General features: G+C 31.9%; 1 protein-coding gene across 4 annotated transcripts in view; it reads left to right on the forward strand.

Moving 5' to 3' along the window:
* Positions 1 to 18,755, forward strand: part of LOC118196992 (uncharacterized) — a 443,070-nt gene that overhangs the window by 337,705 nt on the left and 86,610 nt on the right. For all 4 annotated transcript variants that reach the window (XM_085825207.1, XM_085825216.1, XM_085825217.1 and 1 more), the window contains one exon: positions 908 to 1,176. In XM_085825207.1, coding sequence (XP_085681333.1) covers positions 908 to 1,176 — 269 coding nt within the window. The remainder of the gene's footprint in view (positions 1 to 907; positions 1,177 to 18,755) is intronic.

The following is an 18,755-nucleotide window of genomic DNA, read 5'->3' on the forward strand; positions in this document are numbered from 1 at the left end:
TTGGATAACTGATATTTAAATTCTCTTTTTCCCGGAATTTGGACTCTTTCTCGGAGAAATCCAATAAATTTTAATCTCCAATAAATTTTTAATTAATTTTAAATAATTTTTAGATCTCCAATAAATTTTAAAATTTATTGTATCTATAATATAAATCTATACAACTGTATATAACTATATACAACTTATAACATAAATCTATATCACACATGTGTAGATACATGTTCGTACCTATATAGATACAGATGTGCAAACATATATAATACCTGAGTCATATTGTGCCTATGTCCGGCATGTAGAATATAACTATGGTATAAGACCTAGACCAAAGTTAATTAACTAAGACCATTTAACAGTTTATGAAAATGTTTCATATTTAAATATAACGCCAGTAACTAACAGTAGCAACTAAAAGTAAGAAATAGATAAATTAATTAAAAATAATAGATAACACGAAACATTTGTGCACGTTTTGTAGCACTTGTTTCCCATAATTTCCTTTGCGCATTAAACCCATTTTTTGGAATTAAAAATATCTGTAAAATTTCAAGCAGAATGATGAAATATACAAATTATTATGTATGATATATATATATATATATATGATATAAAAATATAATATATATATAAACTATAGCTTAAGTGTTTCTTTATTTCTGAAACAAGCCCAGACGCATTTCATTTTTTAAATTTTCTTTCATACATTAAATAATTCTGCACCAATTTTTAAGTACTGCATTTTGTTTATGTCATATTAATGACCAGGGCCCAATTCATTGCGCATCTGTTTAAATGATAACAGCTTATTACACTTTCTGGAAATATTTGTTATCCTTATTACATCATACTAGTTTAATTTCTCTTTAGTATTTATAAAATTTTTGTAACATTAAATTTCTCTTTATAGGATTGTCAGGAACAAAGCAGCCGAGAAGGCGAAGCAAGTGGGTGCTTCTTCTGGTCACATGAACGGTGGCCACAGTCCGCAGCCCACCTCAAACGCCACCTCCGTCATAGCCCATGCGCCCCCTGCCCACGAAGGCCAACCTCAGCTTCAGCGTCCTTCCTACTCTATCAACGGCATTCTAGGCATTCCTAATCCCTCCGGCACCGGCTCGCAGCAGCAACACACACAAGACCACACGGGGACACATAAAAGAAAAAGAGACGACGGTGGTAAGTTACGTTACCTTGAAAAGTTATTATACTCACAGACGCACTGTTGCAACTTTCACACATTTTCATCCTGCACATGAGCTGTTGCTTCTTCCATTTCTTTATTTTAAGAGCTTCCCTGATCGATATGGTCTTTTAATGAAAGCTGGTTGTCATGCCAGTGGCCTCAGATTCAAATGGCCAGGGACGTCTTGGATATGAACATCTATGATGCCTTTCTGCCCTTTTTAAGAATTAATTACATGTCTATTCTCTGTGGTGTTTCCTAAGCAATTGCTTCTAGTGATGAAATAGCGAAGTGATAAATAATTTTATCAGAGCATGTCAAAATGGGCAAATATCTGGCATATGAAAGAAAAAGTATTTGATACAAGACGTTGAATAACTCAGAGTTCCATTCCTTCTTCCTATGATTATTTTCGTTTAACTAGTCTGCGAGTAATTATTTAATTGTTTTTTATTTTTTAAATTATTGTTAAAAGCATTTTTTTTTCTTTTTCTCTTTGAGGAGGGATATTGAAACGCTATTCAGAAAAACTTTGATGTCATTCAGACTCTAAAAAAGAATAATTTTATGTTATTCAGAAAGGTTTTGATTTGTTGGTGGGCCCAATGGATAACTCCTATGAACACTGGTAGTACAGTCTAAGTTTACTTCGGAAAAAAGACTGACTGTAAATATTTTCTTGGTTTAATTCATGCTTAATATACTGGTGGAAGGTGAAATCCCAGCAACGGAAAAGAGTTGTGCTAGATAAACGTAACCTGGAAGACGAGCTTTCACATCTGAAAGATTCAAATTTCACTCTAGATGTTTAAGTGCGGCACCAGGAGCGCCACTATGAATATGGAAATCACTTTTGTTTTGCAGTGTAAGCTTCGTATGCTTTATTTATCTTCCGCATTGGATGTTTTAAACGAGATTTGAATCAAGAATGCCTTTTAGGAGACAGAGAAGGCAGTATCAGCAGCTTACTGAATTTGAACGAGGCCTTGTAATAGGGCTAGAAAAAGGTGGATTTCCGCCTCGCGTTACTGAAGAGAGACTTGGCAGAGATGTATTCATTATGCATGCATGTTGGCAGCAGTGGTCAAGGGTATGTACTGTCTCAGGAAAGCCGGAGCTGGCCGATGTGCCATCATTTACAAGGAAGACCGCAGTATTCGCCACATGTCTTTGGCACATCGCACTCCATCTGCAGCAGACATTCGAGTTTTTGTTGGCACTCAAGTGACAGGTGACAGGTGACGGAGGACGAGGCCGCCTGATGTTTAACATAGGTAAACAGGCATATGCCGCGCGTCCTCCACTATCTAGTGGCAACAACTCCCTGGAGCCTCATGAGGCTACCTCGGGAGTTTATTTGGATCTTAATGAGAAAGTTACATGGCCATACAAGGGCGGTTGACATAGTCTACATTACGAGTGATGTGTATGACATTTGAAAGTTTTAGGATTACAGTGGTTACAGAAAATTAAAAAAAAAAAAAAAAAGAGGTGGCGTAACAATATGAGACATAATACACCTAACAACATTGAATAACCTGAAACACATAACACTTATGACATTTAGAACATACCAGCGAACTGTAACAAATTAATCACTTGAGAGGCAGTTTCGAGCCAGATGCGCTGTAGCCGCCATACCTCTAACTCCAAATCACCGCGATCTGCCACTTCGGCTGTGTCTACAGTTCACTGAAGGGGTGAGTGGAGACCTATTGTGTTCTCAGATGATAGCAGTTTCCGTCCTGGTGCCAGTGGTCGCTGTGTGTTCGTTAGAAGAAGGCCAGGGGAGTATTTGGGAGCCGTCTGCCGCGCAGACTCATTGGACGCACATCAAGATTTATGATTTGGGATAGCTAGAGAACTCTCGTTGTCATACTACACACGGTGACAAATTTGTACATCAAATTGGTGACTGCGCTGGTTATGCTGCCATTCTTGATCAGTGTTCAGAGTGCATTTTCCAGTAGGGTAACTTTCGTTCCCATACCTCTGCTATCACCCAATGTACTCTACAGAGTGTCGACATTTTGCCTTGGCCTCCAAGATGAACCGATCTTTCTCCAATCGAACACATATGGGCTATGATTGGACAAATCCAACATCGTCCACAGCTGAACAGATGCTGATTTGACCAATCAAGGGCAACAGGCATGGAACTCCATCGCACCAAATGATGTATAACGCAACGTACGACACAATGTCTGCCCGTCTGCATGTTTGCATTGAACACTGTGGCAACTACAGCTGTTATTATTGTACCATTATTTCATGCTTAGAATGGATCTTCTCTCATATACTTTAACCTGCTACCTTGAAACATTAATCAAATAAATATGCTACTTAGACAAATGCTGCGCCTACATTTCATCCTTCTAAATTGATTTATTCTTAATGCTGCGATTTCATTTCCCGTCAGTGTCTGAATATTAATCAGTTTCGCTAAGAATCCGAACACATCCCTCCCCTTAAACAGATAATTTTATTGCGCTTTGCCATAAAGCACAGAGAAACTCTACACAAAATCATATTGTATATTTATGATAAAGTATTTAAGGTATTTAATTTTGAAACCTGTACTAAATGTTTAGCGCTCATAGGAATGTTAATTTACTATTCTGCCTGTACTTCCGCTTAGTCTGAGTATGAGAAGAAAGAAAAACTTATCTTTCATCAAAGCGGGTTGAATATTGGTAGGTCGACCAGAGTTCGATCTAAGCCAACGAGATGGCTGCTTGATTAGTTTTCCTCGTGTATAACATGAACACGATCCAGTTTCCCTTGGGAAATCCTCACGAAGGCATCCCTCCCTTTAGGAATATAGTTCTTGTCTTTTTTGCCATATTCGAATAACCTTTCATCATAGCGGTCATACTTATTATTGCGTTTTTAAACTGTTCATAAATTATTAAATTTGTCAAGCAATTCTACAATAAAAGGAATCGGAAATCTAGGAATAGTTCAGTATCGTCCTTATGGATTTATGCATGACGTCATTATATCACGATAGCCGATAATTTCGTAAAAAATTTGATTATTCTTTCACCATAGCAATTATGTGAAATTACCATTTACTGTTATACAAATAGCGAAATAAACAGACTTTTGTATCCTGAAGATAATTCGTATGTTAATAATTTATAAGAGAATACCTTGACAAATTTCAAGATCATCACCAAACACAATCTTGATTTGCGTTAAATGAATGTTAATATATTACTTAATAATAATAATGGTAATAATAATAATAATAATAATAATAATTTAAAATCCATGTCATGACGTCATGCATTCATGGATGTTTCTTTAAGCATGTTGTTACCCGGCTTAAAATAGAAACTACTGCCTCAATATACTTCAAAAGAAAACATCTTCTTCAAAGGAAAACTTCTTTCTTTCAGCTCTTTAGTAAAATTCAAATAATCATTCCGTTTTACGGTTTATTTTGCGTAATTCATCAAAACAATCGTTAATTAAAGTTTACAAATTACTCCAGAACTTTAAAAATTGTGTATTACAAAATGCAGCGCAATTTTTAAGTTTTAAGAATCACTCTAAAGTTTTAAAATTGTATGTTACAAAATGCAACGCAATTTCTTTAAACACTTTAAATCTCGAGTGGCCGATAGGGAAAAATCGCTAAACACTATTACTAGTACTGGTGATAAAACGAGCCAGTTTCCATTAGAAAGCCTCCACGAAGGTATCCCTCCCCTTAGGCAGCTAATTTTAGTCATAATCAATTAAATCAAACCAAACCCTTAAATCTCGTGATATTGTCTTCATTGCTCTAAGGGTAAAATCTTAAAGTCTTGGTAAAAAATAACATAGTGTTTTACCGAACACTCAATTAAAGAATAGGTCGGAACTGAGAAATATGAAACTATGAAATAAGAAATATGAAACTATGAAATGTAATATCAGATTTCTTATCTTTGTTACAAACTTTATGATTATGAACATACATTCAGTACTTGTTTCTTATTTGCATCCTCATATACTTCAACGCTTTCACTTCTTTCATCTATTGTGTTACATTACAATAACGAAAATCTTAGATACAGACAGTTATTCACATGCATGAATTTATCGACATTTCCTATTGCCATAAATCTTTGAAGGATTGTTTTGAATTCAGCATTTTTATTCTTGTATCCTTATTGCTCTTGCTTTCCAAATAAAATAGAATTAGTGTATTATAGAAGAAATGTTATTAAAATTATTTATTGATACTAAAGTAAGGATAAGGGAGCATTTCAGTAGGCTTCCCATGTAAAATTTACAGCAAAACTTTCTGTCTTAGATATCTTAGTGCTGATCAATACTTACAAAATAATATTCAACGGCAGAAAGCAAATAAAAATAAAATAACAAAGTAGAAAAGAAACAACTCAATGCCACCTTACACGTACACCTTCCCTCCCTTCTTCTAATAATTATTTACATTCACTTCACATTCTCATTGAAAAGGGTGGAGAGGATGAAAAAAAAGAAGAAAGAGAAATGAAAAATCCCCTTCTTCCAGCAAGGAATGCATCATCTTCTATGCATCTGTACAAAACCCAATTACCAAAACAAAGCTCAGGTCTTCAGAAAATAGCGCGTACGGCAAATTATGAAGAAAATACGACTCCAAAGTATATAACAACACTCGAAAGAGAAACGAGCATGCTTAGAAAAGGGAGGAAAAAGAACAAAAATGGCTAAAAGAGAAAGAAAATAGAGGGAGCGAAGGAACTGCATATAAAAAGAAAGTAATTTTCGTCGAGAAAATCTTCATTTTCACTCAATTCCTTTTGTACTAGCAGCTCGAGTCGTAATTTTTTTTTTTATTTTTTTTTAAGAGATATACACTTTTCCTTTCAGTGCAAAGAAAGAACTTTAAATTTGCGACTTCTGAAGAGATGGTAAAGTCCTCGAGAGAAAGCAGGAGTTTTTTTTTTTTTCACTGTTGTTGTAAGGGCCGAAGAATATAAGACACTTGTACGTGCAGAGGATTGTATTCCTATCCTCTGAAGTAATTAGTATTTCTGTCAGAAACGTATATCTTTCGTCTAGCAGATACCACTGGTGCTTCTTTCTCTCTTCGCTGTGCATTTTTGCAAGCGTGTCGATGAGACTAGTGAGCTGGAGACGTTGAGCTTTCTAAAAGAGCTTTCTTGTCACAAAATTTGTTAGAAAACATATGCTAGTCTCCAATTAATAACGAAAGAATAAAAATAGTAATAATAGAAAAATCTGAAAGATTTTAGATTTTAACAGTCGTCGAAAAGGGTTTGTTGGGATAAGCTCTCGCTAAACTCGCAGTGTACAAGTCTGCTGTTACACTCAACCCAAATAAACACAATTTTCCCCTCTCTTTTCAGCTTTATTATTAAATATAATTTTCTTCTCACTTATGACGTATACCATTCAATAGTAAAATTACAAAAATTTTAAAAGCAGCGTAGCTGTATACTTTTAGAACTCCGGATGCAGCGTTAAGTGTTGGCATATGTTTTTTCTGCTTTTTTCAGTCTTTTCTCAGTTTATCATATCAATGTTCAGTTTTCTTACTAAGATACCTTTAGAAAAGTATTTTTCATGTATTTTTATTTTTAACGTTTTGTCTGTTTAATTTATTTACTGGAAATCCTGTCCTTGGCGCTTACACCACATAAAATGCGATTCAACAGTAAAATCACAAAATATTTAAAAACAGCATATCTTTAGAATTTCCTATAGAAAGTCTCGCGCACTGGAGATAAAAGTGTTTTATTCCGTATAGTGTTGCCACTGCTTTCTTTGAAATCGCTGAGTTTTTTTAATAGAGAATTTGTTAAAGTCTTACAAAATATGAAATAAATAATAAAACAAATTCGAAATTCAAAACTCGGGCTTACAGGTGCCCATGTTCGGGTGGTGGACTACATTATTCAAAATTTGATGGCTCGAGGTACCATTGTTTTTTCACAATGCGAAAAACATATATATGTTATTCAAAATTTGATGGTTCTAGTTGTAATTGTGTTTTCACAGTGAGAGAAGCATACATACATTCAGGCAGATTCTTCATTAGTTAATTTCTTTAAATATAATACGGAGCTGCAACATGTGAAAAGCGATGAGCCGTTTTTAGTGATTATACGCAAAATGCCGTTTCGAGACTAATATCCCATTCGGAACTAACGTATCTTTCGAGCTGATACCAGAATGAAAAGCTTCCAAACGAGTGGGAACAAATGCAGAACGATAAATATTTTAGGGAAGTTCATGCTTGGTTATACAAAAATTTGTATGTTATGCTTAAAGATCAGGCAAAAATCTAGTATTTTTTAATTGTATGACTGATAAGAAAGTGAACTTCAAACAGAACATATATTTATGTTATAATTTAATGAACGTTTTTGCTCCCTACTTCACATAATTGCACTAACAGTGTCAGTTATGCTATTGATTATATTTTCGACTTTTTGAAAAGCAGTGCTTAAAAGTGGTGAGCACTGCAGGTTTCAGTTTTTGACTTGAATCAAAGGTACTGCATACAAGCTAGCTTTGATCTAAATTTCGGTCAACAAGGAATGAAGTGTATAAAATAAATAATACTCAAATTAAGTGATAATACAACACATGACGATACTGGATATATGACCTATGAATGCTTATGAAGAAAATGAAAGTATGGAACTATGTAATGAAATAGAAGAAAATAAATGTAAATGTTTTAGGTATGTGTGCGATTATGGCAAAGCCTCGAGGGCTATCTGCCTAAGGGGAGGGATGCCTTCGTGGAGGACTTTCTAAGGGAAACTGGCTCTATACACGTTACACATGGGGAAACCACGAAAAAGCCCATGCAGCCAGCCCGTTCGCGGGATTCGAACCTCGGACCGAACTACCAGTGTTCAGCGACTTTACCGCTCGGCCGCTGGCAGGCGTAAATGTTTTAAAAATTATGATTTGTTAAAATTTATGTATAGCTGAATTTTAGGATGCTATTAGGAGACGTGTATTTAACGTTTTTAGGACTTGTATTTAACACTTAAAATACAAAAAAATAAATAAATAAATAAATAAATAAATAAATAAATAAATAAAAATAAAAAATAAAAATAATCTATGATAGAAATAAAAATTTCAAATAATTGTTTTAATCCTAATTAACTTCAGAGCGCATTCCAGCTCAGTAAAATTCTGTGGAAATATTTCTTAGTCAACAATTCGAGTTTTCGTAATATTCCAACCACTTTTAATTGGATTTAAATTCTTGAACAGCTTAGTTAGCCCAAGCGTTCTGCATTCTCATTTATTAGCATATCAATCATTCGGCTCTTTGACGGTAAAACATTTTTGACAAAAGCCTCAGGATTTCTTGTCTGCTCCTGATAGCGAATCAGTTCTGTCCTATAAAGACCAGTACAACCACGAACAATTGTGAGTTCTCTAGCCAAATTTCATGTGTATCAAGTAAGGGCTGTTTGTACACAAGATGAAGGCTGTTGAGGGATTTTTTTGTTCCCGTCAATTACGAATACATCAGTAATTCCATTGTAAGCTGAATCTACTTATCTGTTAAAATATCAAATTGTCATTTCCTTGCATTCATACCTGTAAACTCTATTGCCTAGTGACTTTGAACTCTGCTTTGGTTACTTGTTAGCATCAGTGGCACTAGGAGTGCAGTCTATAACATATCAGTCATCTTGAGATTATTGTCTCATTTCATAAAAAACACGCAACAGTGATCTCAGATATATATTTGATTACATAAAGAGAGGTTTAGTATCAATGATTTTGGACGGGTAAGTTTGTTTCATAAGTAAGGTAACATGATTTTTGCACCACATAACTGTAGTACTTCAACTGAAAGCTCCTGTTCCTACTGTGTGGCACTTTGTCTACAGTTTTGATGAGCGATAATGACAGATAATATTTCGAGACTGATTTCATTGCTCGCTAGTTAAGCTTTTAGGACGATCCAGAATCTGTTGAAGCCAATTACATTCCCCCAACTTTCAATCTACTTCTTCTCCTAACTTAAGAATCTGGTAAATTGTAGTGTAGAGGCAAGCTTGAAGTAGTCCTCATTACTGTAACAGTGTTAACTATAGAGTGTATAATACACGATAATTTAAATATTTTACCACTGTTATCAATAATTTAATATTTTAACACTATATATCCTTTATATTAGTGAGCTCAGCTTATAATGCTAAAAAGCAGGTACACACAGGTACTAAAAATTCCTAAATTTTTAGTACCTGTGGGTAAAGTTCATAAAGGCTATAAGAATATAATTCGAAGAGACTATGCGTTTTCACTTATTGTCCATTCCCAGAGCTTGTAGCTAAAATTCCTAGAATTTGTATATAATTCTCTGAGTTTGTAGCTAAAAATTCATGATGTTAAAAATTCCCAGAGTTTTTCGAGAATTCCCAGAGTTTGTAGCGAAAAATTAATTTAATTTTAAAACAAGGTTTATGGTTAAATAAAAATATTATGAAAATTGCTTACTTAATTTTTCTTAGATATTTATTAAAGCAAAACATTTAAAGCAACCTGTATTAATTATTAACAAAATTCAAATTCTATATGACCTTGAATTCAGAGGGAGAATTTGGTTTCGGCAGTTTCTGTTTAGGCTAAAAATAGATTTTGATATCAAATGAAAAAAGTCAGATGACTCGGTATGATTTAAAAAGTGAATTATACGTTCTCTGTGAAGGATAAGCATAACTTGTTCTTAGTAAATTAGGAGTTATTTATTTTTATAATATGCATATAATAATGTCTTGAGCCAATTAAATATGTTACAAATTTTCCCTCGACTCTGAACTCCAAAGAATATTCCTCAAAGCTTACTATTGATTTAATTATCACTCAATTCTTACTCTAAAAGAAAGAAGACTGTCTCTAACAACGATATTGCTAGTCTGGGGCTCCCTTATCCTTTCGTCGCTTTTATAAGGTAGGAAAAAAAAAAAAAAAAAAAAAAAAAAAATTACAAGGAATGGGGTATTTTGGAAATTCCTTAAAACTTAGGACTTTATGCATAAACCTTATAGACACAGAAGATAATAAGGTCTTCGCGGTATATTTTCTCTCCAGTATTGAGTTTTTTTCATTTGAATTCATTTCGGGTTCAAAACCAAACAAATTGCACGTTTTCTATTTATTAAAATGTTTAGATGATTGCAAACGTCTTCAATTCTTAAAGCAAAGGTTTTGGGTATTTATTAAGAACAATAATGAGTTACTAAGAAACTAATTTTTTTGTACAATTAATATGTTGTGAAACAGATATTTATTAGAAAATAAAATAAAATATTTATTTAGAAAAAGAATAAATTATTTTCTCTTTCTTGAAATACTTTTAAGAATAATAGTAATGAGAATAACAATTAAAGCTGTTTGTTAGCTTAAATACGATTTTAAATCATAAATAATAAAGTAGCAAGTATTTTCTTTTAATTTTAAATATTTTTCTTCAATATGCACTGCATATAAACCGTCGGAGCAATTCTGCATATATAAATTCTTCTTAAAGAACCGAAATAAGAAAGGAAGTGTGGGGGGGAAATAGAGGAAAAGGAGAAATAAAAAATAAACAAATAAATAAAGGAAGAGAATTGGCGATGCTAAAGGAAGGGAAAAAAGACCGAGGCTGGTAGATTTTGAAAGAGAGGGCCTGTTGTGTGAAATGGCGTTTGTGGCAATGCACTCACATGGATGTTACATCGGATCAAATGGATGGCATACAACCGGAGAGATGTGCGAGATGCCAGGTTGCTATTTTTTGGCGATTTATTGCTCGAATGGAGTAAGCAAAAAATACTTTAGCTATTGAATAAAAGTTTGGCATGAAACTTATTTTGCACCAACACGGTATTGAATAAAACAATCCATAGATATGAGATGCTATCTTTTTGGTGTAAGGATAATCAAAATAAAGAGGTAGTGCAGTTGAGTTTTCATAGACTGCTAAATGAATTAATGTGTCACTCTTTTTCTAATTCCGTTACGACATTAAAATCCAGAAATTAACTATTGATAACCAGAACCAGTAAAACATGGGAGGAGGATTGTAACGCGTAAATTCGCTTTCGTAATGAAGTCATTCGCTACAAACGAAGTCATCATTTAAGTAACGAATTTCACAGCGAAGTTTACGCAATTCCGAGTTCTGCATTAATGTTAAAAAATAATATGCTTATATGATTTGAATTTATTTCTACTTAATTTCCATATTAAATTCGGAATAATAATTAAATAAATTACTGTTCAGTTCCATATTATAGTTAAATAAATTACTATTTAATTCAATATTAGAAATTAACTAGGAATATATTTTGATCACATGAACTTATTCCTCCATAATTTTCCTGCTGAGTTCGGAATACGAATTAAACAGAAGCTGCTTGCTTCATTTAATTCTTTATTAGTATAATACCAATTGTTACTATCTAATAGAACAAAGTATTTATTTTAAAATTAAAATCTGTAAAAAAAAAAAAAAAAAAAAAAAAAAAAAAAAATCTGTAAGCTTTCAGATTTTATATTACGCCCAAATATTTTTTTTATGTTTTGTGTGTTACCTTTATTTATCATATTCTTTGCACTTTAACCACACAAAATTCAATTTAACAGCAATATCACAAAATATTTAAAAACAGCATATCTTTATAATTTTCCATAGACAATCTCACGCACTGGAGACACAATTTTTTTTTTTTTTTTTTTACCAGTGTTGCCATTGCTCGTTTTGAATTCGCTGAGTCTGTTAATCAAACATTAGTTAAAGTTTTACAAAATATGACACAGACAATGAAAGAGATTCGAAAGTCTAATTTTTGGCTTCCAGGTGCTCATATTCATGTACAGGACTACGTTTTACAGCATTTGGATGGAAGTACTTCCGTTTCATAATAACTGATAGTGTAAAATCATGGAACTAATCTTTGTGTCACACAAAATCCATTTAATCTAAGTTCTTCGTTTTCCTACGTACGTAGTAGCTAGCGTATATTTTAAAATGCTTTAGTGTTCAGATCCATATCATCAGGAAATATTAATATATTTTTCAGAAAATTATTTACATCAAGCATGTGATGCATTGAAAGATATATTTTGTAATTCAAGTGTGTGGAGAAAGAGAAAATACTTTTTGTTCTTTAGAACAAAGATATGGTATTTCTTTTGTATATGATTTTAAAAATTATCTCTTCTTATGTAGGCCTATTACAATTATGAAATTTTCGAAACATCCTACTTATTACGTAAGAAAATGACGATAAATTAACAAGTAAATGAATTAAGCTAAAAGAAATTAAAAACAAGTACTTTTAAATTATTAAAGTTTTAAATCATTAGCCCTGAATATGTTTAAATCAAAATTATAATCGAATGAATCGAACCATCACTTTATCTGCTTTAATTGCAGATAAAGTGATGGTTAACATCCCGTCAAAATATTCTTTACTCGGAGATCCAGATTGCAGTAACTCGGTCATACGAAATTTCATATTTTAAAATATAACCTAAGTGAGAATCACTTTCTTTTTTAAAGATTTGCCACAAAGGCATTCTTCTTAAAGCAGATAATATTCGTGTGTGCTTAAGCTGAGTGCTGTAAAGAAAATTTATTGCTTTGAAAGTGTGTCCGTGTTGTAGAATCATGAATTATTCTATTGAACGAAGTCAGTTATAACTGACTACGCAGATTAAAAAAAAATATGATGTGTCCACCACATGACTTCCTTGTACGGATTATTAAATTATACGCATTATTTCTTGTATTTCATTTAAACTTATTGGATTGAATTAAATCTACTTCGTAGAGAGTGCATAAACCACAATAGAATAAATGCACTTTTTACAATTCACTATATTTGTTTACCATTAAATCTACTTCGTCGATAGCGCATAAACCACAATAGAATAAATGCACTCTTTAAAATTCACTATATTTGTTTACCAAAGCGACACTCTGGCCCTAGGCTCACTTAACAGCGCTACATTTCGATCATTTTTTAACTATGTCCATGTCGTAACACAATTAAGAGGCAATCGGCCAAGTGCGGCCTTTACCAAAATATTATAAGTAGGGTGTGTTTAATGATGAGTTGAATCCAGTAAGATGGAACGTACTTTTTGCACCTAGTGCAGAGTCTCTAGAAGAGAAGTAAACGCTAAGAACAACATAATTCATAATTCAATCATTTAACAACTTACAAACATATAAGAAGAGTAAAGAAACTGAGATCACTGAGCCGAGTAACAGAGTGGATATGTATATATATATATATACATTTGGTGCGGCCGATTGCAACCAAAATACGAGGTGCACATCTACATGTTATAGTAGTTCTATATACAAAATTTCAACGTTCTGAGGCTACTCGTTTTTGAGTTATGCGAGATACAGACTCCAAAAAAAATTCTCTTGAGAATTCATTTTAAATTAGTCTTACATTTTTTTTTTTTTTTTTTTTTTTTTGGAGGGGGAAGAGACCTTTATTTAACCATTTTAAGGATGTCAAGCAAAAACATCGTTAAATTGCATTCGATAGTGGTGAAAATGGATATTTGCGTTGAAACATGATGCCTGAAAGTTTTCGCGATTACAATATTTCCTTTCTACTTGGTACAAGGAAGTAAAAAAAAAAAAAAAAATGGTTCCATCACTCTACCTATCTAGAAAGTGGACGGCAACGGAATACGATTACATCGCATAAAGCTTTGGGATCATTCGTTATTTATGCTGTATTAGAGAGCAAGCCATCTGTTTAATCGTATAACAGACATTTCTTTCAGGTGCAGGCGATTATGAAGCTTGTTCCTAAACATGAAAAATCATTTTAATTTCAAGCCAGCGTAACGAAGCTACCGCGTTAAACATAATGCCTGCTATCTTCCACGCTCGGAAGTGTTTCTTATTCGCAGACTTCGCTTTCCAAATCGTCTCGTTTCTACTTTTAAGACGAAGAACAATAGCTATTTAATCCTGACCACTGTAATTCTAAGCATTCAGAAGTAACTTCACTTTGTGAAAATTTCTGGTAGAACTTTTGTTATTTTCGACATCATTAACACGTCATTAAGAAGATTTGGAACAACACCAAATAGCTTCTCCACTGTTTTTTCTGTCCATTAGTTCTGTCTTTCCCGCTGATTGACCCTTTTTTATACCGCGATTAGTCGTAAATTCAGGCGAGTAGAGGTCAGTAGACTTTTTTTTTTTTAGAAAGATACATTGTATTATCTATTTACAGATAATGCTTTTCATCAAATTAAACGTAGATAAGAGAAAACGGAATAACAACTTTCAGTTTTTCCCCCGAGGTTTCTGATGTTTTTAGACTACTTTAATAGCTAAGAATCTTAAAATTAGTTAGATTTTACACGGAATATAACAGTTATTTTTTGGTTAGTTTTTAAACGGAATAACTTATGATAAAGAAAAAGACAGTGTTTATGTTATTAGTAAATTATTTACATTTTGTATTTTTATAATTTACATTAATATGTGAGATATTTATCTTTGTATAACATTGCTATGAAACTAAGAAATTCTTTGCCATATTGATAATGTAACTGTAAATAAAATAATCATAAGAATTATAAGTCAAAATTATGTTTAATATGAAGGTTCCAAATTTTCTTGGTAATAAATTTTTTATTCATTACAATTTTTGCACTGAAAATAAATTTGTTTACTATTTGCACATCAAACTAGTTATAATTTCATTATTAAATCATTTTCTATTCCATTTGTACCTACTTACAGAAAAATGTAACTATATATGTACTGTGACAGCACAAAATTCAATAATTAAAAAGTATTTATTTTTATCTTTTATTATTTCATTTATCTTATCTTTTATTAAATTAATTTTAGTTACGCACTTTTTATGCCAAACATTTTAAAGCAATCATGAAACATCTCAAAATGTCTATTTATAAGATATAATTCATTATTTTTGTTGGATGTAATTATTTATAAAATTATTTCTACTTGAGCAGTAATTATAACAATTGAGTTATTGAATAAAATCCAAGACATAATTAATTTTAATAATATTTTATGACTGTGTCTCATTAAAAACATTATTAAATAAATATTAAGCATATATTTTATATGCATTTTGCAAGATAAGTAAAAAATATATAAAAAGAATGAAAAAAAATAAAAAGGCGAGCTGGGAATTGAATAAATTAAGAACAACATTTGCCGAAACAAGGCTCATCAAACGAATAAGTGATTAAAAGGAAAATTTTTTCTTTCTTATTTAATTGAATTTTTACTATTATTGCTATTTTGACGTTCATGATGTTAGAATATTTAAGTAATCTATAATTTTATTTATAACGTTCAAGAAAAATTTTTTGAAAGTAATTTTTTTCTATGAGTCTAAAAGCATTGCGCTAATTACGAATGTTAAACTATTAGTTACATTAAGAGCAATAAAATAATATTAACAAAATTAATATCCTTCTCATGTCAAGTAAAAAAATAGAAAAAAAAAAAAAAAAAAAAGCGAATTATTTAAAAGCTGTGGGTATGAAATACATCTCATTAATCGAATGAACAGTTTTGAAATGTAAAAATACCTATAGGTAAATTTATTTTTAGTTTTCCTTATTGGAAAGTCTAAGAAATTTATTAATTTTTATTTGATATTGGTGGGAGTTTAAAATTTCAGATAGTTCAAAATATCAATTAATTTAGGAGGATCAAGAATTTGAATATTTTCTAGAATGCAATTTTTTCTATATGCCGGGGAAAATGTTTTAGTTATTTGCATTACGTTTTTCCAATGAAGGCCAAGGTTTTAATAACGTTTTCTTAAAGGCGAAAGAATTAATTGCAAAACGATAGCAGAGCTCTCCTTCAAGCAAGCGTAGATGCTTCTCTGTACTGATAAATACAAATAAAAACAAAAACTTACTCTCGCATGTTAAAATATTCATTTTAGTTCCGTTCCGATACATTATGTCTTTAATTAAACCGCAGTCGTCAGATAGTAAACGAACCGATTAATCTTTTTGGCATAGCAATCTTCTTGGGCGAGCATTTTGGCGATGTTTTCCTCATCGCCAACATCCTGCTAGTCTTGCAACCTCAGAGAGAAGGGGGAGGGCTGCCAAGATGAGCACAGAAATCGCATTACCCGGCGGCTCGTCACGTGACGTAATAGAGTTACGTGAGTGGATGACTTAGGGGGTGTTTCTAGCTCGCCTTGGTAAATAAGGAATGTCGGAGAGAAAAAAGGGGTGGCAAGGGGAAGATTGTATGTTTGTCCGTCTGGGTATCTTTTTCTAACCCCCAGCTACGGAACTTAGTTTTCCGGATTGATGTGTCACTGCAGAAGTTGCAATTTTTTCTGGTTTGGGGTCTTCTGGAAAAATCGGGAGCTTTAAATGTTCCTAAAAACTTTCCAGAGTGCCTTACTGCATATTAGACTGTCGTATTCAATAACTGACTTATATAGTTGAAAAAATATGTTTCAAAAAGACCCTATATTGCATGATCTGAACTGTTTCAGTGAACTAATATTACTTACACTAAAAATAAACAATCTAGATACGCTAATCTATGATCTTAAATTTTAGGTAGTTGGTGTTTAGTAAATTTTATTGTTCATTTTGTATTTAGAATATTTCATTTTAAATTTCTACCGTTATTTTGTACTAGATCATTAAACATATAATGAGAATTCTTAATAAGTACAATAAGTTTAGAAATAAATATAGTAAATATAGCGTTCGTTAAAGATGGAGAATTCGTTAATATGCGAATGAGGGAAGAGATACATTAGGATTAAACCAATATTAAAAAGCCAAATATTTTGTCGAAAACAAAAAATTTCCGCGACCAAAAAAAAAAAAAAAAAAAAAAAAAAATCGAATATTTACATAATCTAAGAAAAATTTATAAATATACATGTAATCATGATATACGGTCATAATTTATTAAAGAAAACATTTTTATGCATTTCAAACGTAAGAGGCAAAAAACGAAGCAGAATAGAGTAGAATGCAAAGTATGCTAAATAATACACAGTACAAAAAATGTTAAGTAGATGTGTAAATTTATATTTATAAATCGCAGTCTGCTCTTCACGCTCGTGCATACTTTCATTACTTAAATGCGGATGCAATACGTATGTATGCGAATTTTATAAAACTGTTTTCTAAAAATATTTTCAAAATTTTCAACTCTTGTTTGGCTCCCTCCCCCCTTTTTTTAAAGATGGTAAAATTAAACTTTTTGATCACTGTTAATTGCAAATGCGAAGTTTTACTGGAATCTGCTTCTTAAACGTCTAGGAAACTTTCGATGCAACATATTGCTGCCCAGGAATGTTATTCTATAATCTCTTTATTTACGTGCGGACTTTAGGCAATATTTTCAACGTTATAATCAAGATTTCAATTAAATTCAGTCTCAAACTCATCGAAGCCCGGCTTCGATACTTCGAGTTTTTTGGAACGAAAGAGGGAAATTCTATCCCGAGCCCCAATGACTATGAGCTCCGGCAATTTGCTATATATCTGATTCGTAACACTACCAGAAAATTTATCATTATAATTAATTCTAACTTAATTTACTAAAATTTTATTTACTTTTAACCCAAAGGAGCAATTTTGCTCGGAAGGGTTATTAATTTCGTTTTGGCAGTTTGAGCTGATTCACTATAAACAGCGTTTCACGTTTCAAATTGTTGCCACCAAATATTAGAACCCTGCATTATATTTAAAAAAATAAATAATGAAGAATCTACATGAATGTATGTATGTTTCTTGCAGTTTCTAGTTATCTTGATGAAGTTATGAAAAAAAATAAAAGAAAATTATTTCGTTGTTAACTTTTATTGCATTATTTTAATGTGGGAAGCTGTGTATTATATTTCCTTAATTTATTAACCGTTTATCCACCATACTCAGTTAAGGTTAAATTAAATTTTTTATTCAATTGTCATGTAATCAAAGCCTAAATATAATTATTGTGAGAGCGGAAATTCTACTTAATATTTCTGATATATTCCAATTCAGAAATATTGACATTATAACCCACACTTGTACTTTCAGTAATGAAATAATTTATGTTAGCCTTTCGTGTATTTAAAGTCGTTAAACAGTTGCCAAGTAATCGTTTTTAGTTTGAATTTATTAGCTATTTTCAATCCCTGTGATTTCCACTTCAGAAAATTGAAAGAAAATAAAAAGCAATCACAACATCTGCGTGTCTGCAATAAATAAAGAACAATGACTTACTATTTTGACATTAACAAATTATTTTAAACCAATTCTTCTAAAATACAATTCAAACAAATAAGTTCTTAAATAAAAGCTGTAAAATGTTGAATTAAAATGCATTTTCTATGAATATTCTTAATTGGGAATACTGGTAAGTTGCTCATTAAATTATAATAGGGTTTGTTTTTTCTTTCTGTCACAAATGAATCCTCAGTACCTCTTTAACGGTTAGTTTAGATGCTTGGTAATTCCAACTACCTTGACCCAAAAGTCTAAAAATGTGTGTACATACTATCAGCATAATTCACTTCGTTTAATTCCCATCAAACTTCTT

The sequence above is a fragment of the Stegodyphus dumicola genome, chromosome 1 (assembly GCF_044657685.1).
Source record: "Stegodyphus dumicola isolate Sdum_Otavi_A_Nest chromosome 1, ASM4465768v1".
Classification (NCBI taxonomy): domain Eukaryota; kingdom Metazoa; phylum Arthropoda; class Arachnida; order Araneae; family Eresidae; genus Stegodyphus; species Stegodyphus dumicola.